The 23,450-nt window shown below is 39.4% G+C and overlaps 2 protein-coding genes across 7 annotated transcripts in view; both read right to left on the bottom strand.

Moving 5' to 3' along the window:
- Positions 1-1,963: 1,963 nt before the first annotated feature.
- ADGRF4 (adhesion G protein-coupled receptor F4) lies at positions 1,964-14,141 on the bottom strand. Its single transcript, XM_071742089.1, has 9 exons — positions 13,912-14,141; positions 9,972-10,073; positions 9,034-9,070; positions 8,712-8,872; positions 7,896-8,153; positions 5,808-7,172; positions 4,459-4,500; positions 4,314-4,373; positions 1,964-2,279 (listed from the first exon to the last, which is right to left on the bottom strand). Exons 2-9 carry the CDS (start codon positions 10,047-10,049, stop codon positions 2,274-2,276), a joined length of 2,007 nt encoding a protein of 668 aa, XP_071598190.1. The 5' UTR covers positions 10,050-10,073; positions 13,912-14,141; the 3' UTR covers positions 1,964-2,273.
- A 2,063-nt stretch (positions 14,142-16,204) lies between these two features.
- Positions 16,205-23,450, bottom strand: part of CD2AP (CD2 associated protein) — an 84,207-nt gene continuing 76,961 nt past the window's right edge. For 3 of the 6 annotated variants that reach the window (XM_071742107.1, XM_071742111.1, XM_071742109.1), the window contains 5 exons: positions 22,251-22,366; positions 21,339-21,428; positions 20,556-20,740; positions 19,614-19,677; positions 16,205-18,512 (listed from right to left, as the gene is read on the bottom strand). In XM_071742107.1, the coding sequence (XP_071598208.1) occupies positions 18,471-18,512; positions 19,614-19,677; positions 20,556-20,740; positions 21,339-21,428; positions 22,251-22,366 (497 nt within the window). In that variant the 3' untranslated portion in view covers positions 16,205-18,470. Of the gene's footprint in view, positions 18,513-19,613; positions 19,678-20,555; positions 20,741-21,338; positions 21,429-22,244; positions 22,367-23,450 lie in introns of those variants that run through there. The other 3 variants (XM_071742110.1, XM_071742108.1, XM_071742112.1) reach the window with 2 other exon arrangements.

Raw genomic sequence — 23,450 nt, forward strand, 5'->3', positions numbered from 1 at the left:
AGCTCCTGCAGCATCAAAGGGTCTATCTGACCCTTCAACACTGACATTATTAAGTTGTTACTACACTGATAATTAGAGAAACTGGCAGAATTCCAACTGCAGTGATTTTTTTTTCCTTTGCCTTCCCCCCCATAGCTGTAATTAGAACTGGGCATTTAAATAAATACCAGTTCACAGCCCGCAGAGGATAGTTACAGCTTTCACCTCTCAAAACCACTGATTCATTAAATGCTCCTTGTGAGTTTAATTTTGGGTTATTAAAAATAAAACTGCAGTGCTCATGCTCATCCTCTACCATTAACTGCTTCTCTGTAAGCTCCCAGTTATTTTAAAATAGGTAAATGATCATAAATCCCATATGTGTCACACTCAATGTAAATTTGAGGGATCAAAAGGGTGTTCCTCTTCACTTTTTAACTTTGCCCTTCTTCTTCACCTGTTCATGTCCTCTTTGGCATCCTGGGAGGATTCCATCCATTCCTCTGCCTGTGCTCCTGATCCATGCCAGCCTGAATCTGTGTGTTCCTGCCTCCAGCTCCCAGCTGCTGCTGACCTCAGGATTCCAGCCTGGACTTTCCCAGGGCTGCCCTGCAGCCTCGGTGGTGACGTGAGAGTTATTGGGGGAGGGCGGGAAGAATGTGGTATAATTTTTTCTATATTTGTATATATTTAATAATATTTTCTTTCTCCTTATTGCTTCATTAAAGCTGTGTAATTTAGTTTCCAACCCATAAGTCTCTCTCCCTTATTCTCCCTCCTTTCTTTATCAAGGAGGGGGATTAATTGGGAGCATCTGTCATTCAGATAACTGTCAGCCCAGCGTTAAACTGTGACACAAAGAAGCCCAATTTTCTTTCTGTTTGGTCAAACCTCTCCAACGTGCAAATGTATCTGTGAAAGGAGAAGAGATGATTATCTCTTGTGACAGGACTACAATCTAGAAGGAAAAAGATGGGAGAGGAAAATGCCAGGATGCAACACAGTCCTGGGGACCAGAACTGTCTCTGCCCTCAAGATGTCCCCCCTCCCACAGCTTCTCCCCATGAGACACCTGGCTGTGGGTTTTTCCATACTATGTATCCTATACCCCACATCCCAGAGTTCACCTGCCAGGGCATTCCTCTCCCTCTTCAATAAAGAGGTGCTAACAACATAAAACCATATTACTTTGATTAGACCTTCTGTATTTCAAATCTATGTGAAGTCACAGAGGGATGGCTGATTTCTGACTTGAGTAATATCTTATTTTAAAGGGCATTTATCTACTTCACAGATAAATGAAATTCTACTTATTAGAAACAATGAAAAAAATTAACTTTATTTCCCATTGAAAGCATAGATTTGTCCTGACAAGAGACAATAATATTTTTATCAAAGCTTCCATTAGAAAGGGTTTTTCAGACCAAGGACTGATTTTCTAATGAAACCAGATCCACCATCTCACATGGATGAACTGTTTTCATGGTCAGCATATTGAGCAGGACACAATAGATCTCCATCCACTTGATTCAACTCTGAAGCACATTCAAACCATGTTTTCCCACATCTAAAGGGGAAAGTCCCCTTCAGATGCAGAGTCCCCTTTCTTGTTTCTCTCTTTCATCATCTTTCAGGACTGGAAAAGGAATGAAAATTCTGTCCTGACAGACTAAAAAAGGGCTTTGTACAATTCCTGTGACACAAGTACTGGATGGAGAGAACAAATATTGAGGTGGAGAGAATAGCTGTGATGCAGAATAGCTGTAATGGAGAAACTGATCTGGGAGGATGAATATAATGAATAACAGTGCCACCTAATAGAATAATTTTTGGTCCAAGACAGCAGAAACCAGCTGGATAACACTCTACATTTGTAAATCACATTAAAAAATAAATAATTTTAGAACAGCCCTACATGCTGTAGAGTTCCTTATTGCACTGACATAAAGAAAAACAAACAAACAAAACCCAAAAACACCTGAAGCACTGAAATGGCCAATGAGGACAAACCCTCCTCACAGCAGTTTTCACAAAGGTAAGAAACAACCTTCAGGTATCAGCATGTTTCCTCCAAGGGTTGCAGCAACACTGATGGTTTTCTGCTCCTGAGAGAGCAGATTCAGAGCCTTTTCTCTTCTGGTTTTCAAGATGCTTCCCAGGGTCATGCTCCAAGGCAATGTTCTCCATCCTCCGAACTGATCAGCCCCTTTGGGTCATCTCAAACCAGGATTTCTGGGTAAGAAGTGCTCCTTTTCCTCTCACTGGTCAGGTACCCTGAAGACAACTGTCTGCTGCTAGGACTAGGAGAAAATAAATCAGCACATCAGATTAGACAGATCATCCATGCAGATGGAGGCTCCATTTCAAACAGGAGGAGCTTCAGAGTCCTGAGAGAAATGCCACATAACAATAAGTCATAAAATCTGACCCAGAAGAAAGGCTCTTATTATTCTGGAGAAACTAAAAGACATAAAACAAAAGTCTGAATAACTCCTTCAGCTGTTTTAAGTACCCACAGCTTTAATATCCCTGCCACATATTCCCATTCTGAAGCTCTCTGAAACAGGAATTTTTTAATTTGCTTTTTTTTAAGAATAATTTCAAGTGTGACAAACTTTTCCAGCTCTTGTAAGTTGAGTTCCATATTTACACCCAAGTTTACAAGTGAAGTGAATGATTTTTTCCTCCTCTGTTATGCAATGGCAAACACCTACACGTGGTCCCTTCCACCCAGGTGAGTGACAACATTGACCCAAGTTCTTATGCAGATGCAGCCACAGTTTCCACATCAAGTTTTACCCAGTGACATCACTTAATATTTCCAAAATATGATGATGGTTGTGACTTGAGAGAATTTTAACCTTCAGACTTCCAATCCTGACCTAAAGCCTGATGAGGTTTCACATCTTCACAGTGATTTGGATCCTGGATCTGTAAAAGCAGGACTTGGAATCTCCACTTATTAAATGCGGAACAAAACTCAAACACTTTTCTTTTTTCTGTTTTAGGTAAGAAATATTTAATTTTAGCATAGATTTTGGAGTTGGACTTCATATTCCTGGATAGTTTTTTTGTTTTGGGGTTTGTTTTGGGGTTTTTTGTTTGTTTTTTGTTGTTTTGTGGTTTTGGTTTTTTTTAATGTGGGTTTTGGGCTGGGTTTTTTGTGGTTATTTCTGTGTCCTTTTTCTGGGGGGGACAATTTCCTGGGTTTCGTGGGGTTTTTTGTGGTTTTTTTTTAATTTGTTTGGTTTGGTGGTTTTGGGGGCTTGTTTGTTTGTTTGTTTTTTTAAAGGACCATCACAATGAAACTTGGCACATAACAGAAAAGGTGGATGCAACTGAAGACTGAATTGGAAAAGAAGGATGCAGAGGAATCCAAAGTTGCACAAAGATGCAGCCTCTCTTACACCAAATGACCCCAAGCATGCAGCTGGACACACTGACACTAAAAGACACACTGAATATTAGAATTGGAACTGATTAATAAACAGACCAGGGAAAAGCAAGGACAGAACTTTAGATAGTAACTGAGCTGACACAGTTTCTTCTGGCAGACAGCAGGAGCACTGCAGATGATTTTTGGGAGAGAGCTGAAGGAGATTCCTCCTATTAATACAGCAAAGCCACTAAAGCTTTGGTACCAAAAGAAATAAAAGCAACAACAGATCAAAGTTTTCCAACACACCAACCTTTCCCTAGGAAATGTCTCCTGTTGAATGTAGGTTGTTAAACATTTCCTGCTAATGAGTTGCCATGGTATTAAAAAAAAACAACCAAAACCAACCCTCAATCTCTGAAGAATACACAACCTGGATTAGCACCAAAGGTACTGGCAGGCTCTGAGTAGTTTCCATCCTGAGCTGATGTTGATGAACAATCCTCTAGAATCTAGAGCATTCTAGAGCAGCTCTGCTGTGATACAAATCTCTGCTTTTGTGAAGGTGGCAAACAGGTCATTACACTGGAATTTTGACTGTTAATTCTGTTCATTGCATAGTCAGTAACCTGAAAGTAAATCTATATTACAGATGAGGAAAAAGTCATAGCACTTTGATATCGACAGGTGAAGACATTAGCTTAAAATACCATTTTCAATGTAACCAGCAGTAGGTTACATAGAATTAAAAAAATCTTCACACTACCACTTCTAATATCTAGAAGACCAATAACCTAAATATACTTTTGAGATACCTGTATTTCCTTCAGCAAGCACTTGCCTTAGAAAACCATTAAATTAGGTAAGATTTTGTGCGTGTTTCCACTCCCTTCATGTACAAGTAAGAAGGTATTTAAGATGGTATAAATCTTAAATTAAGAAAAAAAATAATCCTTACCTTTGCCAGAGTACACCTCCGCCTTGATGAAAGGCAGTTCATCCTTAAGGCTTCTCTTGTCTGTCAATTAAAAAAAAGGAATAGTTTCTCAAAGAGTAGAAAATGCTCATGTGATGTAGAATAAGTGCTGAAGTGACCCAAATACCTTTCTGTCCAGAAGTGTCCCAAACAACAGGATGAAGAATCCCTAAAAAATTGAAAAAAAAAATTAACAAAACCAACATATGACATGATGTTCCTGAAATGCTTCTAGGTGTCTTTTCCTTAAAGGGAGATGAAATAATGGTTTTGTCAGGGTAATAGCTCTAAATCTGTGACTCAGATAACAGCAACGTGCAAAATGAATTTATCCACCCAGGTCATGTGAGCTCTCTGGGAATGTCAGGAATGGATACACAACCTGTGCTTGTTCTCCTTAGGAACTGAACTGATACATACCAGGACTTTCTCTCCCTACTTAGTAGGGGTGTCAGACAAGATGAGCCCAGGCAGACTGGGTGGGTATGGAATGGGACATGAGGTGACACTGGGTGTTCATACTGGTGAGTTAAACAAAATCATCTTCAATGGCAAAAGAATTTTCTGTGTATTTGTTAAGTGATGAGAATGAGAACTGCATCCAGTTCTGGTGTCCCCACCACAGGAAGGGTATAGATCTGTTGGAATGAGTCCAAAGGAGGGCCAGAAAGATGATCCAAGGGGCTGGAGCAACTCTGCTACAAGAAGCTGAAGGAGCTGGGATTGTTCAGCCTGAAGAAGAGAAGACTCCAAGGGGACCTTGTAGCTGCCTCCCAGTACCTGAAGGGAACCTGCTGGAAGGCTGGAGAGGGACTTTTCATAATGGTGTTTAGAGAAAGGACAAGGGGAAATGGATTTAAACTGAAGAATAGGCTTAGAGTGGGAATTAGGAAATTTTTTAGTAGCAGGGCAGTGAGACACTGGCACAGGCTGCCCAGAGAAGTTGTGGCTGCCCCCTCCCTGGAAGTGTTCAGGGCCAGGTTGGATGAGGCAACCTTGTCTAGATGAAAGGTGTTCCTCCCCATGGAAGGGAGCCTGGAGTAGCTGATCTCTAAGGTCCCTTCCAACCTAAGCCATTGTATGGTTCTATGATGGTGTTTGCAATTACTAGACATTAAATGGTGTATTATATGTTTAACATAAATTTGCCAGTTCTTCATCACACTTTACACCAGGTGGTTCATTCCATTACCCATCTGCATCCACTGTGCCAATGCAGGATCATAGAATTATGGAATGCTTGGGGTTGGAAGGGACATTTAAAGGTCAGCTACTCCAACCCTCCTGCAGTGAGCAGGGACATCCTTAACTACAACATGTAGTACACACACCATGCAAAACAGTCAAGCTGAAAGGAAACTTTAGATCCTGTTTTTCACACATAGCTCAAGCTGCCAGCCCCTCTGAGGTTTGCTACCTTTTCCCAAGTTCAGGAAAAGCCAAGCAGGTGCCATTCCCAAGTCTTGCTGAGTTTACCTGGAAGGCGTTGAGCAGTGCAAACGTCACATGGAAAGCCAGAGAGCGACTGTCCACAATCGTTGCCAATCCAAACCCCCAGGTGAGACCCAGGAGGGGTGTCAGAAGGGCAACATTCTTGCTCATGCGGATCATGCTGCTCAAATCTTGTGACTTGCAGCCTTCTCCAATCGAGGATCTCCCAGTCTTCACCACAACCACCAACACCACCACCACATTCACAACAATGATGCTCAGAGCGGGAATGACAAAGGCCAAGAGGGCTTTTGTCTCATACCAGTTGAGCCAGCAGGCTCCACTCCTTAAATATCCATTTTTTGGTTGAGTAATAGCAACAGTGAGGATGGCTATGACCAAGGGACATCCATATCCAATAGAAACTGCTGTAGCTATGAACACAGATCTTGTTATCTTAAAAAAAACCAATAATAATCCATAGAGAATCAACAGGCCCAAGGTAAACATCCAGAAAAACAAGGCAAGGTAGAAAAAGTGAAGGAAAAAAGTGGCTGCTACACACAGCTGGTAGTTCAGGGTTATATTGTGCACAACAGCCACCAAGATGAACAAAACATCAGCGATGAGAAGTGATGCAGCGATGTTGACCAAACAAAAATGACGCATGTAGGTTATTTCAGTTTTTGTCACGTGGTGCCAGACCACAGTCTCGATGACAAGGCAGAGAACCAAGCTGAAAATGGAAAGGCCTAACCCTACACGTGTAATGTAATCCAGCACTGCACTTGGCAGCATGGTGGGGGACATCAAAATGGAGAAGGATTTGAATGTCCGACGGTGATGCTTGCAGACGCAGACAACACTGCTGAAGGTGTCCAGCTTCACTCTGCATGCCCTGTTATCCCACCTCCTTTCAGTGGAGTGCCACCCAACACACTGAGCCTTAAAGTTCTCCTGTTTATTCAGCTTCTCAAAGGTGAGCAAAATATGCTGGAGCTCTTCTGGCAGGGACACTGACAAGACCATTCCATTCACCAAGCCAGGGTCCAGCCGGCTGGTTTCTATAATGGCTCCGAGTGTTGGAAATGCAATGCTGATGGCTTTGGAAGCCCTGGGTAATTTCACAAGCTCTTCTTCTGGAATGACCACATGCCCAGTGATATTGCCTGTGCTATTGAACTCCATAGAAAAATCGAAACTCTTTCCTGAAGTGTTTTTATGTATGCTGTAGCCTTTTGTAGAGATAAAGTGTTCCTGTATGGTTTCCGAGTCATTCCTTAGAAGAAGTTTGCCAGCAAAGAAATTCACAGAGTCCAGTAATATTGAACCAGCATTTCTGTCCCTTACATATGCCCAGTTGGAAATGATGGAGCTGTTCAGAATATGGTTTGCAATCCTGCTGTAACTCTGAAGAAAACAAGAAAAAAAAAAAGTTATGTTAGAAGTTTTTATGTTAAAAAGAAACCACCTACTATTCTACTGAGAGCCTCCAGAAAGGCTCATTTATTTCAAGAGTGATTTCTACAAAAGGGAACATTCTTCTTTAACAGTGAACAGACTCCCACGATCCATCTCAGTTAAACCCAAACATTTCACTACCAGAACTGTCCTATTCTCTTCATATCATAGTTCAAAAGGTGCTGTATGAAGCAAGGATAAAGCAAAAATCAGAACACCTAAGTTCTATTCCAGATGCTGACCCACTAGACAGGTCTGCTTACCTCACCCTCCCCACATTTCCTTCCCCACCTCTCTGATTTCTGACTTCATCAGGGAAAGATTTCAGTTCCATTGTGCAACACATGACAAAACAGCTTTGTGTCAGCATCTCCAAGGCTGCCTTCCCTGTAGTGTCATACCATAAAAAAGAATTTTTCCTTGTACTGCTCTCCCATCTCTGTAACAGCAGTTCCTGAAAACTTTTGCTTTTAAAGAAAGTAAATTCCACAGAGCATTTTCACCATACATGAACAGGTCAAATAGTCTCTCTGAGGACAAAACATTACCCTCTCTGGAATATCTTTCCATGTTTTCTCCATGTGACTTGCAGCCACCATTCACTGGTAGTGGCTATAAGGATAAAACACTGACGAGCTCAGAAACAACTCTTGAAGCCCATAAAATAAATACCTGCATTTTTCCTCTACTGACATTCTCTGATAAGAGCAGGGAAATATTCTTTAGTAATTCCACTATATCAGCAATGTTTCCTGCAATGGCTGGTGAGGACAGGATATCTGGGATGATGCATGAAAAATCAGCTTGGCAGTTGCTGTTCCCATCGTCATAAGCACCAAGATATTTTCCTTCATTTCCAGGCTTTCCATATGCTGGTTTTCCTTCCCCTACAAAAGGAAGGTGTCCTCCAGGCTTACGTTCAGAAATCCTCTGGAGGAAGGAATATACATTTCAGAAAATTAATGAACAGACTAAAAATGAAGATACTGCAAAAGGTGCAGAGCTGATGTGTGCAAGAAATGTGCTGGAGAGCCTGAGGCCCAGACCAAAGCTCACCTGAGAAGAAGGTTTTGCTTGTACAACACACAGAAAAGAAGGGGCAAGAACTAAATTCAGTGCCTTGTTTTTGAAGTGACTTGAAAAATGTTCTTTATTTTGTAGTTGAGGAGGATTTACCATCAATCACCTCTTTACAATAGTGGTGTTACACTTTTCTCAGGTTCCCTGTCTTGGTTTAGATCCACACAAGGAACATGGGCCAAGTGAACAAGGCAATTTCATTTCAGATTTAAGTTTCCACATGGGAATTTCCCCAATTCCCACCCCTTTCTTTAGGGTGAGGTCCATGCCTATTATCAAAGTAATCTGTGGTTTAGGATCACATTTTCTTCCCTTTGTCCAAGATTTAAAAGGTATAGGGGAAGGGGATGTCTTTGCAAGAAACAATGAGCAGATGAAAAGAAAGCAGATGGGTAACAGGTACCTCACCTGAAACAGAGACTGAACATCCAGGCTTGCACAGTCATCTGTGAACATTTCCCAATTTCTGTCTTTGCAGACAAAGCTTCTCTCCCCATGGAAGGAGGGAGAACAATGCTGAACACAAATAGCTCCATTGTCTATGCAGGGAATGAGATTTATACATCCATCTGGAAAACAAGTCAAGCAGACATGGTAATACAGTGCATACTTTGCAACATCCCACCTTATAGCATACTGTGGTCCACAAGGGGAGTGTCAGGGGTGGAAATTATTGACAACTGACAAGATCTCAGAAAGAATTAAAAAGACAGAGAGGTACTCACTGTACCTTGCTGATTGCCAGGTTTTGTTTCCTTACTGACAACCTGAAAAACAAGAGAAAGGGAAATGGGGATTGCATGGCAAAAGAAGTAAGTAAAAGATGACTCTGACACAAACTAGAAAGGTGATTTCACGAGCAAAATGGTACTTCTGAGGTCCAGCAATCTTTTCAAGGTTCAGAATACCCAGATGATGCAGAGCAACAGAGAACTCTCTACTTAGTTTGTCTCTTTGTATTATGCCTTCAGCCTCACCTTTCTGCTGCAGTGAACCAAGCCAGTGGGCAGGATCACAAATACCTCCAGGAGACAGTCCTCAACCAGAAGCCCCAGTTTAGGGCTAAGACCTCCAATATTTCTCATGCTGATGAGAATACATGACTTGCTGTGATCTATATAACTTTTGCAATAGATAAAACTAGTTGTATAAACACCAATAGCATCTTTGTTCCTCTCCAGATTGGAAATCAAAACCAAGACAGATGTACCAAGCTCCTGCAGGCAGGACCACTTGCTGGCTCTGCACATGTTGTACAGCCAGGAGCAATCCAGAAGACTTTCCATCACTGCTTGGTCCAATGGTTTATCATCTACAACTACCCAAACCCTGTCAGTCTGAAAGCAAAGCTTGGCTATGTGATGATGCCCTGAGAACTACACTGATATCACTAGGTAGAGCAGCCTGAAGAGCAGATTTCTAGCACCCCAAGAGTTCTGCTTGAGGTGGCTTGGCCTCTAGAACACATTAAATACTTCAAAGTATTCCTGCAGTGAAAGGACAAGGGGCAATGGTTTTAAATTAAATGCAAAGTTAGATCAGATGTGAAAGAAATTTTTTATGACAAGGGTGTTGATACACTGAACAGGTTGTCCAGTGGCTGCCCCCTCCCTAGGTTCAAGGTCAGGTGTGATGGGGCTTGGAGCAACCTGGTCTGATGAAACTTACCCTGAGAGGGTTGCGTGGTGCAGCTGGGAAGAAGTGCACAGCCCAAAGGAGCAGGCAGTGAGCTACCCTCACGTCCATCAGCTCACATTTACTGCTTTCCCTCTGGAAGAAAGATGTTAAAGAACTTCAGACATCTCTGTTTTCACTCCCAAACACAGTCTGGTTGCTTGCAACAAAGCAGCTCAACACAACTCAAAAGACTGGCTTGCAAAGTGATTTTCAAACGTTTATAATTTATTAATTTTTTTTACTGAGAATGATTTGTGAAGCTCTTCTTAAATAAATAAAAAACAAAAAAATCTATCCAACACTGGAAGTTACCACATTAATAATTTACTGTACACTGTGCAGAGCTTATTAAAGCAATTTAGCCTATAGGTTCCTTTTGAAGTGATTTAAACCAGAGTCATTTCCACTGAGTTCAACACTTTTACTGTCCTCAGTAGTTTGTGACAAAACCTGATAGGTGAGGTAGGACCCTGGGGGCTTGGATATCCACACCTAAGAAAGAAGGACCAGACTGAAATAAAGTGTTCTTTGCTTTGCAGAAGTCTTCAAGCCTCCGCTCCCTCCATGAAGTTTCCCATGGTCCTTGGTAACAGGTTAGTAACTTGTGATGCAACTTGTTACAGGAATTTTTGCTGGAGGAAAATAATCCAGTAAAGGGAATGAAGGAAAAATAATGTGTTACATCAAATCTGATGATTAGATGCTATGTATGTCCAAAAGCAACAGCTGCTGTGGATTCAACAGAACTAAGACACTGATCTCCTGATATTGGAGAAATAAGCAGATAAAACCATGTATGAAAAAAAAATAAATTGAAATCCATAGAGCTGATGCAGTGTGACAAAGCAGGACAATGGCTGGGATGCAGAAGATGCACACAGCACAAGGGTCAGCAAATCACTGTGCTTTGACAGAACACATTCAGATTTCCCTCTGAAACCCACTGATCAGAATAGCAGATGCTGAAACAGAAGGGGACCTACACTGAAAGAGCAGAGATGTGATTTTCTATCCAAGAAACTCCATGCTTTCACCATCTGAGAGCATCAAAGGGCCAGACACATGGCTGACCACCCCCTGTGTCATTTGTTCACCTTACTGTATTTTTACATCTGCAGGTTTATTACTTAATAATGGAGATATCATAAAAGGAAGAGCTAGATTTATGCACTGAATTTTTAAGTTAGCTCTAAATGAGTCTCCTGTGCCAGCCCCTTGAACTCCACTGAGGGCAGTCAAAGTATTTTCTCAGTATTTCTCAGTTTAAAGCTAACAAGCATTAGATCCAAAGAAATAAAATGGGCAAGGAGAAATTGACCAAAAGATTGGTCAATATTGCTGAAGAGCAGGAGGTGGATGGGAAACAGGTTTGAGGCAAAGGGTCTATTAAATTCTTTTCCAATTTCTGCAGTCATTAACTCTTTATTGCATGTTTGCAGCCCCAATTCCATTTCACAACTAGGAATCCTTGAGCTCATCGTGTTTCATCATTAAGTAATTCATATTAATTTTGTATTTTGTCCCTGATGTAACTCCACCTAAGGCTGTTGAAGTGAGGTAGAAAACTGGGACAGCTCCAGGTATCTGAGGCTCCCTGAGACACCAGCCCTGGTTACCAGGAAAACACTGCTCCTGCTCCATTGCACTGCTTGACTCATGATGGGAACCTCCCCATCTCACCACTGCAAGCACATGCCAAGATAACTACCATGCAGTAGTAGAAATGTAGAGCAAAACAAGCAAAACAGCAGCAAATCACTGTCACTTCAGGGAAAAAATATGGAAATACTGACATAAGACCATGCAAAAGCATTTACTGTGATTCCTCTCCCTCCAAAGAATCCAAAGCATTTAGGCTGGATGTTAGGAAGAATTTCTTTAGTATGAGGGTGGTGAGACTCTGGAAGAGGTTGCCCAGAGAAGTTGTGGCTGCCTCCTCCCTGAAAGTGTTCAAGGCCAGGTTGGATGAAGCCTTGAGCAACCTGGTCTTGAGAAATGAAATGCTACTGCTACTAAAATCTGGTGGAGTCATCCCAAAATATGATGGAATGGTATAATTTCCCAAATTAAAACTGGGAGTGTAATTACCAACCAAGTTTTTATCTCTGTATGAAACACTACTGCACCATGCACCATGATATACATCAATATTGAGGACCATATTGCAACAATGGTTCTTAAGCAGCTCTTAAGAAAAACAAACCACAAAGTAACAGCAATTCCAGCTGCAAAAATACAAATCACAAACCCTAAATACCAAAGGTACGACACGATTGGTTTAATCTCCAACCCTGTGAAATTTCCAAAGACCAAGGTCTGATTCCAGTTCAGCAAAGCCATTCTTCCACTGGAGTTGGAATTCAAACTATTCAGGCAAATTAGTCAAAATCTAAACTGGACTCAAGCCAATTAGCTCAGGCCCCACGCTGGGCACCAATAAATCCCTGCCCACGACAGGGAGGTTGGAGGATCTGATCTCTAAGGTCCTTTCCAGCAGAGCCATTCTGTGACCCAATTTTGGTACTTTGGATAGAGGGTGATATATATCTAATCCTAAACTATTTGCTGCCATTAATGGGAACACACACTATGAGTACAGGGTATCAGACAGTGATGCCCTAATCCAAACTCTGGCAATGCACTTTTTTTTTTTTTTTTTTTTTTTTTTTTTCTTGAGGTCCATAGAAAGCAACTGAGTTGTTAATCCAGGACACTTCAGTGAAAACTTGAAACTCTTTGAAAATAATTCCTGGGATGAAGAATGTGGAAGGGACTTTCTGGTAAGGGGACTCTTCTGTATCCTCAGCTATCTCCCACTCTCAGGAGATTGTCACCACCTGCCAGTCCTCCTTCTCTAGCTCATTTCTTTTGGACACAGAACCCCAGGGGGGAGAAAGCCCTAAACAGGACAAAATGTGTGATGAGTGGCCAGACAGTGGTTACAGAAGAGGAAAGAGCCTCTTAACATTAAAAAAGGTAAACCAATCAGGTATTTAAGAAATAATCCATGTGTTTCTTAATGTATCATAGCCTTAACTGCCTAATAGCCCTTCCTCTGTGACTTCTGCTAATTTAAAATAAAAGTGTTTTGTAAAAATCTACAAAACTACCCTTCCCTTCTTCTATCCCAAGCACTTTCTTGCCTTTAACTTCTGGCAGCAACAACTGTGGGAACTACACTCCCAGGCTGGTGGACCCAAAGTTCTCCATCACCTGAGGTCACACTTTTCCCTCTCCGCTTCTCCAGAAGTCAAACTCTGGTGAAATTTATAAAGGAAGGTATCCTGGACAAAAATTGCAAGTACACATTGTATAAATTAAAAATTTACATTGTGCTTGCCCTAATTAGCTAGATGAGTATATTCTCCTAAATGGCTGCAATCTTCTACTGTGTGTATTTAACATTTTTAAAAATCTTAAATCCTTTGTTACAGAACCTTATCTATTATTTTTAAGGCTTGATTAGCTACATGGCTAGCTTAAACACAATAAATCACTATGTGATCACTTGCCATTGCTAACTAGCTAGTAAAAAAGGATGCAGATGGAGAGAAGTCTTCAACATGGTCATCTGTGGATAAAAGTTAATGCTCTTAAATTATACAGAATGGTACTACTTGTATTTGGAAAATGCGAATTTAAGTAAAGCAAGTTTTGAGAGGACAATGATCTCTACAGGAACTTTAGCTGTACCAAAATTTCAATTTTTGAATCACACTGTGATTAGAGACCAATTACAAAACTACAGGCAAAAAGATCAGAGGATAATTAAGATATCTAACTAGTTCCACAGATGTAAGGAGAACACAAAACTGAGGAAATAGGTGCTGAGTAAATACAGCCTAAGCAGTTAGGTTAGATTGCAGGTGAAGTGATTTCACAGCTCACTGATAGATTTTAAGCAGTTCTGGAAAAATGTGATGATACTTACTGTTTCCAGAAGTCTGGGTGCTACTGTAAGCAAAATTAACACATCCTCAAGATATCAGAGGGGAGTCTCTAACCATTCCTCTGCTGCCATCGTGCCCCAGTCTCACTCTGACGTCGCTTGGCTGCTCTGATTCATTTGGAGTTTTCCCATGAAGAAATAACCCTGGGCACCAGCCTGCTTCTCTTCTTGTCTGACTGGATTACCACTGAGGAACCTGCAGGTGACAACAAAGGTATTGCACTGCAAAATGACAAAACAACTCAAGAAACACACCCACAAGACTGCCAGACTGCAACCTTTGCCAGGAGGCCACAGAGATGAATCAGAGCTGTGGGGTTTGTACCCTGCCTGCTGGGGGAGGAGGCACCTTCTGCTCTTCTCTACTTCACAGACCTTCTAAATTTTGAAGAGAAAAAAAAAAAAAATTACAGAAATCTGGTCAAGGCTTTATCTTTTGTAAATGAAAGATGACAAGTTAATAATCTGTTCTTTATTGGCTGCACCCACTGTAAGGGGTGAGAGTTCCCTGCTGAACTCAAATCCTATTCCCAGTTGGCTCCTCATGCTGGCTGAGCTCCAGTAGCCAGGTTTCCAATAGATTGTAACTGAGAGCAAGCAGTTTCTCACAACAGAAGAGCAATTCCTAACACTTTCTACTCACTGGAAGAGGCTGCACTGGAAGAGGTTTGATCATTACTCTTTTCCACAGTCCTGCAATGTGTCATGAGCTTATAGGTTTTCCTGACACCTGCCAGTGCTCAGCCACAAGGCAGCTCTCCAGTTCCAGCCTAAAAGTAGGCACCATCTACTGCTCTCTTTTGGTACAGCCAACCTTGCATCTCACATTGGTGCCAAGGAGAATCAAGCACAACTTGACACAACCTACCTGAGGTTAAATGACCTGCTGGATACAGTACCAGGCAGAGATGAGCTAAAAGTTGGCTTCTTCTCAACCCTTTAAGTCAGAAGAACAGGGCCATAGATGAGATCATGCCAATGTATGGACAGAAGATGACTTTTTCCCCTTGGCACATGGAGTTGTGCTTCTACTTGCCCCCATTTCCCACCCCAAACCTCTCAGTTCTCCAACACCCCCTCAACCTAAGCAATCGTCCTCTGAAGGACACAAAAACTGGGATGCTGCAACACTCAGACACATGGACATGCTTCTCCCACAAGGAAAAGGTGTGAATCTCTGCTCCCAGGAGCTTAGAAAGCTCTTCAAATCATGACTTCCACAAAGCAAGGGGACTATGAAACACCCTGAACCCAGCAGCATCAGTCTCACACTTTTGACCAACTGGTCAGGGCTGTTTGCATTCTTCAGGCTGGGAGGTATGTGCCCAGGCACCCACGAGGGAGGGGTTTGTCTTCTCACCTCTTGCAAAATCCCATTTCCCAAGATACATGACCAGCTGCTCTGCCACTTCTTGAGAAAGCAGCCAGCAATCAGGAACATCTTGGAGAACTTTAATAGCAGCCAAAAGTAAGGCAGCTTTGAAAAGCTGGTTTAACCAATTTAACAGAAGTTAGACTCCTGTTAATTTACAACTTCATTAAATTCAAGGTGTTTATGTCAAAGCTCAACAGATATCTTGCTACACAACTCAAGTAAAACTTTGCAATACATTACAGGTTTTCATCAGAAACTTAATTCAATTGAGGCAACATGACTGGAAAATGTTATCTTCATGGCAACTGTTTAAATAAATTTTAAAAATAAAGTAGACCTGTGTTACGGTCCAACTCTCACAACCTGTAACTATTTTTTTTAGCAATATCTTATATGCAAACACCAGTTTTTTAAAGAATGTTAGGAAGAGGAGTAAAATCCTTGCAGGTTAAAAACACCCTTCTCTTGTTCTGCTCTTCATTTGTGTTCTCCCTCATCCATTCCCCTTTTAAACATCTCCCCACACTCTCATTCTTCAGGACTTTGTTACTTTCTAAGTAAGAGATTCAAACATGCAATTATCCATGTTACAGAGTGGCAACAGGGATCTTGAAAAAGGTGTCTGAAGATGTACAACGAAGTCAGTTCAGTAAGGACCAACAGCAAAAAAAGGGAATAAAGAGGTACTGAGAATATTCCCAGTTACACGTGCCAAGGAAAACAAAAAACTTGCCAGCCTTTTGGATACTAAGCCCTCCTGCAAGTCAAGAACCAGAGCATCTCAGTGAATTAAACTGGAATCTGAAAGCCTCAAAAGGAGGCTATATAAATAATAACACACATTTCTCCCACCCTCCAAACTCCTCCTACAAGGAATTCAAGAACACAACTGAGCAGACGTTTCAAGAGGTTTTTCAACTTATTTTATTTGCAGAGTTTGGGTAGCATTCATCATCTTACAGCACTGGTAAACAAGTCAGTGAAGCTTACTGCTTTTAGGAAATTGTACTATGGAATGTCTTCAGACCCATTACCCTCTCCCCCTCCTCTCTAATACATAACACTAGCTGAAGACAAGACAGCCACGTTATCAGGTCAGCTTCCCTATGGCTGAAAATACTCACAGCAGAGACTTCTTATTAAATCAAGTCATTGCACTTGGGTCATTTATTGCTATAGTGAACAAAGGCCATTAAATAATTAACACCTTTCATTTGTGGTTTTAAATGATTGTCTTGTTCTGTTTGTCTGCTCCAAGCTTGAATGCAGACACAATTTCTGTAGAGCAAGCCATTCCAAGATTTGTTTCATCCTCTCATCACAGTGAAGAGCTTGAATTACAAAACTGGCTATTCCATCAGGCTCAATTCTTGATTTTCATCAGTTGACTTGGAGATAGGAATTCTAAGATTTGTGTCTGATGAGAAGCATTACTGCTGCACATTATTCTCAACATAAAGATCTGGCTCAAATTTCATTTGTGATGCATCTAGGCAAGTTAAAAGCATTAATATTTGCTCAGATTATTAGCAAAGTGATAGCAAATATTTCCTAATGCCTGCATAATACGTTAATCAAATTTTATGAACAGCTTAAATCAGCAACTGACAAACATCCTCCAACTGACTTTCTTAACTTTCAATTTTGTGATGCATCAAATGGGGAAAAAATATACTCTCAAGAATTAATATTTCCATGTCACTTACTCAAGTGGCACCCAAAATCATTGGTATAATTATGACTATTTCCATGAACAGAAACTTAATTTACTTCTCTTCCTGGTGAAGCTGCCAAACTCTGTAGCATGTTTCTGCTACTTAAATTCTGGTAGACTACAAGGAGTAAGGTGATTACTAACTGAAGGAATGCATTTGAATGGGTTTCTAAAGCTGTTTTTTATTTTTTTTTAATCAAATGAACAAAGCAATAAATATAATGGTATCCCATCACTCTGCAGATTATTTGTATATTATTCTGGTGCACTGCATTGAACTCAGGGGTTAAAGATAATGGCAAGCCACAAGATTTTAACTGTTTTCCATAAAATGTGAAAGACACCATCTTAGACACCAACACAATGCTGTCAAAGCACTCGTTCCACTCACTCATTAAAATACAAATATGCTATTAAATTTAGAGGTACACAATATACTGAGAAAGTTTATGGCATAAATATATAAATAGAGACCTTTTGAGAGTATCAAAGTTCCAAAGGGATTTATTTGGAGTTGTGTTATAAACAAAACCTGACTACTGTAAAAACAGATCAAGATGCATATTAAACTGCTAGAAAGACTGATGACTTCAGTTTAGATACACAGAAGCACAGATGTGGTGACTTAATATTTCCTTTTCCATGCTGTATGCTGTAATATTTCAGGCACAACAGGTTGAGTTAAGACTGGATTCTAGCCTCGTTTCTGTAATTTCTTGCAGTTTGCTGCTTTAAAAGTTAATTTTGTCCTAACTTCATGATTCTGTCCTAAATCCCTTTTAATCCAATAGTGCAACTGACAAAATGTTCTGCTCAGCTACTTCAGGTAATTCATTCTTACCACAATGCATAGGAGTTTCACCTGATTCATTGTATTAACAAATTCCTATCTCATTACTCAACTTATAAACAGCATATTATTCTTCTCACTGCAGACAGGCACAACAGCATAACCCTGGGTAAGACTGCCAAAATTATACAAATATCATATATTCCCTTTTGAGTGTAGGGGAAAAGTAGTGACTACAATTACGATACAGTTATTCCATCCCTCCCAGCAGACTATTTTACAGATTAGTTGTAAAGATAGATCACCCTATTTATAGCATAGATCTCTTTAAAAATTAAGCTACAGGTATTCAATAAAAATCTATTAAGAATTCCCTCTCCTTTCTATACAGATTCAGTAGTATTTTCAAGCAAACCAAAAAATACGGTCTGCAATTCCAGCACAGTAAGAAATAAGGCCTCTTTTATATTGGCAAAAAAATTACACCATTATCCTTTTTTGTTTTCTTATCTCTCTGAATAAAAGACTATATTCCTTTTTTAACTATATTTTTCTCTTTAAAACTGTAGAACACCAGCATCCATTATTATAAAATAAGAGTCAGTTCTCCTTGTGTTGAGTTTTGAATTCCTGGAGTTAAAAACATTGAGTCCATAGATGTCTCATGTAGACATTACTGCTTTCTTCAATTTTTCTATTTCAAGCTGGAAAACAGACATTTTGGGGGGGGGGGAAAAACAACAAAAAGTCAATATTACAGTGGAAATAATCTACAGTCTTCATAGCTTTCACCAAAACTACAACTTTTATATTTCAAAGACACTTAAATAAAACTGTAACACAGAAGCATTTGACAGTTCAGTATTTACAGCTCATTTTATACTACTATATTGTTAAACAAAGAAGAATTTAAAATAATGAAAAATTTGCCTATAGTTCTGGTACATCTTATTGGATAAATTCACTCTTAGTAAAGCAGTCAAAGCTGCATTGTGGAATCACTTGACAAGTTCCCACAAATGCTGCACCATCACCTCATAATATCTTCCTGAAGCAGCCTTTGTTCAAAATACTGTGCTCTGTTTAATCTGTATTTCTTCAAATGCTTATAGAAGATACATTAATTTACCTCCTCCTCATCTCCAGTGCATAATTAAGGCAACTTCATTGATTGCTTTAGAGATGCATTAAAAGGAGGACTCGCAAGAAGTTCAAGCTCTAAAAGTAGCTTTATAGTTAATAAAAAGTACTATATCACTAATGAAGTGCTCTTTTGTACCCTTTTGAAATAATTTTCTACAATGAGTTCATCCTATTAACTCCTTACATGCTATTGTAATGCAGAGAGCCTTCCTCATCAGTAAATCAAGAGCAGTGTCATTCATACATAAGGAAATTTTTCAGATGCATTCTGTTCTCTCAGGAAAATTATCCATTTACATCAAAAATTTAGTTTACTTTTGCCCAGCTTTTCTTTTGATTCCATAAAGTAAATTTTTCTTTAAAGTTTTATAAAACCAAAGTATTAATCTCTCCTGGAGCATGCCAAGTTGGAGAATCTGGCAACACTAAACTGAACTCACATCCCCAAACCCACACGTTGTTTAATTTTCCAGATAAAGAAAACTGAACTAAATGAACTGTGAATCTTCCATAGACATTCAGCTGATTCCTGTGAGGCATCCATGCAGCCACACAGCATCACAAAAAAGGTTGAGCAGCTACATTAAGACTTTCCTGTGGCATCAAATTCCAGAATATTGCCTGCACACTTCCAAACCCCCACCCCCAATTGCTAAAATTACCTCCAAATTACTTCGCAACTGCTTCTCTTCTTCCAAATCCTTCCTTAGTTTTTCCAGTTCTCTCCTAAGAGTAAAGACATCAGAAAAACAATTTTTGGGGGGCAAATCACATTACTCAAATCAGCCCTTTTTTTTTTTACCAGAGAAACTCACATAGCAACTGTCTGATACTACATCTTAGAAATAAAACTTCCATTTAGGTACATGCCTACCAGAAAGGTGGTGCCCATATCTATTGGACCACAAACTTCCACCAACTCTCAACACTTCTTACTACCACTGTGCATCTATCTCTAACTTATAATCACCACTTTATGTAGGCTACTTCAAATTTTTGTTGTTGTTTTTACTGAGACAGTTGAATTTAAGCTAAAATAATCTGGCAACTTCTACATTAAGAATAGAAATAATTAAGAATAGAAAGTTCCTAAAATATGTTTTATTTCATAACTATGTTCTGGCAAGAAAAGCACTAAGAATCATCATCAGGTTGATGAAGAACTAGTTCTTTAATCTCCAGAACTCATCATTTATTAGTTCACTTTGAAGACTACCTAATGTTGATGCTTTCTAACCTCTTAAGAAATCAACCAAGAAGGGTTTTTTTATTAGCACCAGTCATCATTAAATAGTACCAAAATGAATGTCTGAGCTGTGAAATTAAAACCAGAAAAGGGAAATTTTCACCAGCTTGTTTTTTACTATGCTAACTCAAACACTACTTACATTTTTCTTCTACATTTTTCTCCAACACAGGTGTACTCTGGTGTACTCTGATAACAAATTTATATGTACTCAGAATACCTAATCATATAAAGTTTCAAAGAAAGAAGTTCTGAATCAACATAGAATAGCTCATTTTTGGTTTTCAGATGTTTGGCAATAAAGACATTTGGAGCATGTCTACATATCCCTGTGCAGACTGAGAAGGAAAATATTTACCCATGATCTTTCTTCAGTGCGTCTACTAAGCTCAACAAATCATTAATCTGAGTCCTGAGCTCTTCCACAGAATTTTTTTCATCATCTGTTTCTCCTTTAGATTGAGTGTCTCCAGGGAATAAGTTGAGTAGAACAGAACTTGGTCTCTGAGATGAAGATGGAGTTGGTGTACTGAATGCAGATGGCTGAAAAAAATACATCAGTATAAAGTTAAGAAATTCATTAAATCCAGCATACAGGTTGTACTGTACACAGATTTCTTTATTTTCTACCCAAAAGGTAAAAATCAGTGTCAAGTTCAAGTGGACTACTGTAGTTGAGATAGCTATTTTATACAATTTTTTATTAAGCATTTCCCTGAGGTTCCTCTAGTCACAAAAAGAAGTCCTCACACTGCAGTTCTTTCTTAAAAAAAATTTTAAAGTGATTTACCAGAGCCCATTGCTTCATTATAAACAATCTTTTGTGCATCTTTCTGATCTGCTCAGTTGTTCTGTTTTTCAGCAAAGGCTGAGCAGACATGATGTTTATTTGTGACATGATATAGTTTCATGATACCTGATAAAACATTTCTCATCAGAACTCTTGAGCCTGACATTAAAGAATAAACAAGATTTATACTAAAATTACTAATAATGAACTTAATACAAAATTATATGACTCACTTGCACCTAAATACAATCCTTTGCATTTAGATGGTTGCATCAATCTAAACTGGAAATAGAAGCAAGATGAATAGAACACAGAGCTGCCTGGTACTTCTCTAGCTCCTGGGTATCATACCTTTTTTGTTTCAACTGGCTTTGGTTTGGCACTTTCTTCTTCCTTCTGCACCTTCAGATTTTTTTCTGGACACACATTTTGACTTGCCTGCTAAACCATTCACAAAAAAAGTGAAAAGATTTTCAGAATAAAAAGAATAAGTAATAAAGTAAATGCAAAAAAAAAACCTGCCCCATATGTTTCTAAAGATGCAGTAGTACAAAGAAAAAGAAAAACCCACAAACTTAAATTGATAGTCCACCACAGTTTTTTTCTTTGCCTGACATTCAGAACTTTCCTTCACTGAAATACTCATTCTTCTGAATTTAAATTGAACAGAAGAATCTTGGCCAGGATTCCCAAGCATTTCTGCAGTACTTAGCAGTCCTTGATGCTCTGGGGATTTTGTAGGCACTTCTGTAGAACACCAGGAGGTAGTAAGTGGGGGCTGTAACTGGCAAGACTGAGCTATACAACATCCAGTGATTGATATAAACCAAACAAGAACTGCATCACTTGGTTCTTGTGCTCTGACCATCCCACATATTAGCACTTGAGATCACCACTTCCCCATTGCAACAATATTAAATTATTAATTTGTTGTGGTCAAAGGCTACACATTGTTAGGCTTACAAAGGCACTAAAGACACTTTTAGAGTTGTGTGTATAAACACCACCTATTTCCCCACCAGTGACACCAGCAGGAATGGGTACTTCCTGCAGAAACACCCCACAGAACAAAAAGATTCCTCCAGCCACGTTGTTTCTCCTACACAGGGAATGGATATTCCTGCAGAGTCTATGGGGAACTGAACTTCTGTGGCATTTCTGGCCTCAGATAAAAGGTTCCTAGGACTACTTCCCAGTTCAACCCTGTTTCCTGGGGAGCTAGTTCTTAGTTCACTACTAGGAAAATACACCCAACATACTCACAGGAACACTGCTATTGAACCGTGAAGGCAGCCTCCTGCCAGGCATCTTGGGTCTGTTTGCAGTAGGGTGAGATAAATTATCTGAGGTAGCTATTACATCATCAAAGCTTAACACATCTAGAAAGAGATGAAAGCACAGACTGTGATCAAGACCAGATGATTTTGCTGCCTTACAACTTTTTTCCTTAAGAACATTTTTTTTTTTTTTTACAAAACTTACCAGAATTCTTACTTTTTTAAAGTTTTTCAGCATATGCAACACGAGACATATGAAACTACTAAATGACTTTGGCATATCTAGGAAATCACATTTACCCTCTTGAAAAAACTGTGAGCTAATTGAAGCAGCATTTGAATTCAAGTTCTTAACAGATGAAGTGCTCCATAAAACAGAGAGAACAAGGATCTAAAGAAAAGTATATTTAAGACCGTTTTTTTTAAATGCCAAACATTTTTTTTAAATTCAACCATTTAAAAGACCATATTTTCTTCTCACTAAGCTTGCAGGGAAAGCTGGAAAATCCAAGTTTAGTGACTAAGACAAAAATAAAAGCAAATGGTAAATTACATGTCAAAAGGCTTAGTTAGTGAAAGTAAGTTAACAAGACATGAACTTTTTTCATACCCAGTACTTTCAAAGCTTTACTTCCATACTTCATTAAATCATAAAGAGCTCTTTGCTAATTAGTCTCTTTATGCTCAGCTTTAGTTATACTGACTCTCAGACCACTACAAACCCTTTATATCCCATGAGATGAAGTAAACTTTGGTAAAGAATTATTAATAGGAAGAATTCAACATAACTAATTAATAACATAGTGTTACTAGATATAACAACCTAATAATGTTATCTTCATTAATGACTGGATTTCTCAATGGTTTCTCCACAAAACCAATAATACTTACCTGCCAACAGATGCACACTGACATACATTTATGGATACATCCACAAATTGATTTATGTATGACTTTAACAACACCAATTCATTAGATTTATTCTAGAGACTCTAAATGTTTAACTCAAATTGTGAGTTTAACTCAAAGGCCACACAGCATTTATTATGGGAACTAAGAGTAACATCTGTGGTTTTGTTTGTTTTTTTTTGTGTGTAAGGGGGGTGTCAATCCCTGATTTTTACATGACATTATGATCTATCAAACAGAAGGTATGACATTTTCTGTCCCTACTTTCTCCTTCATT

The sequence above is a fragment of the Heliangelus exortis genome, chromosome 3 (genome assembly GCF_036169615.1).
Source record: "Heliangelus exortis chromosome 3, bHelExo1.hap1, whole genome shotgun sequence".
Classification (NCBI taxonomy): domain Eukaryota; kingdom Metazoa; phylum Chordata; class Aves; order Apodiformes; family Trochilidae; genus Heliangelus; species Heliangelus exortis.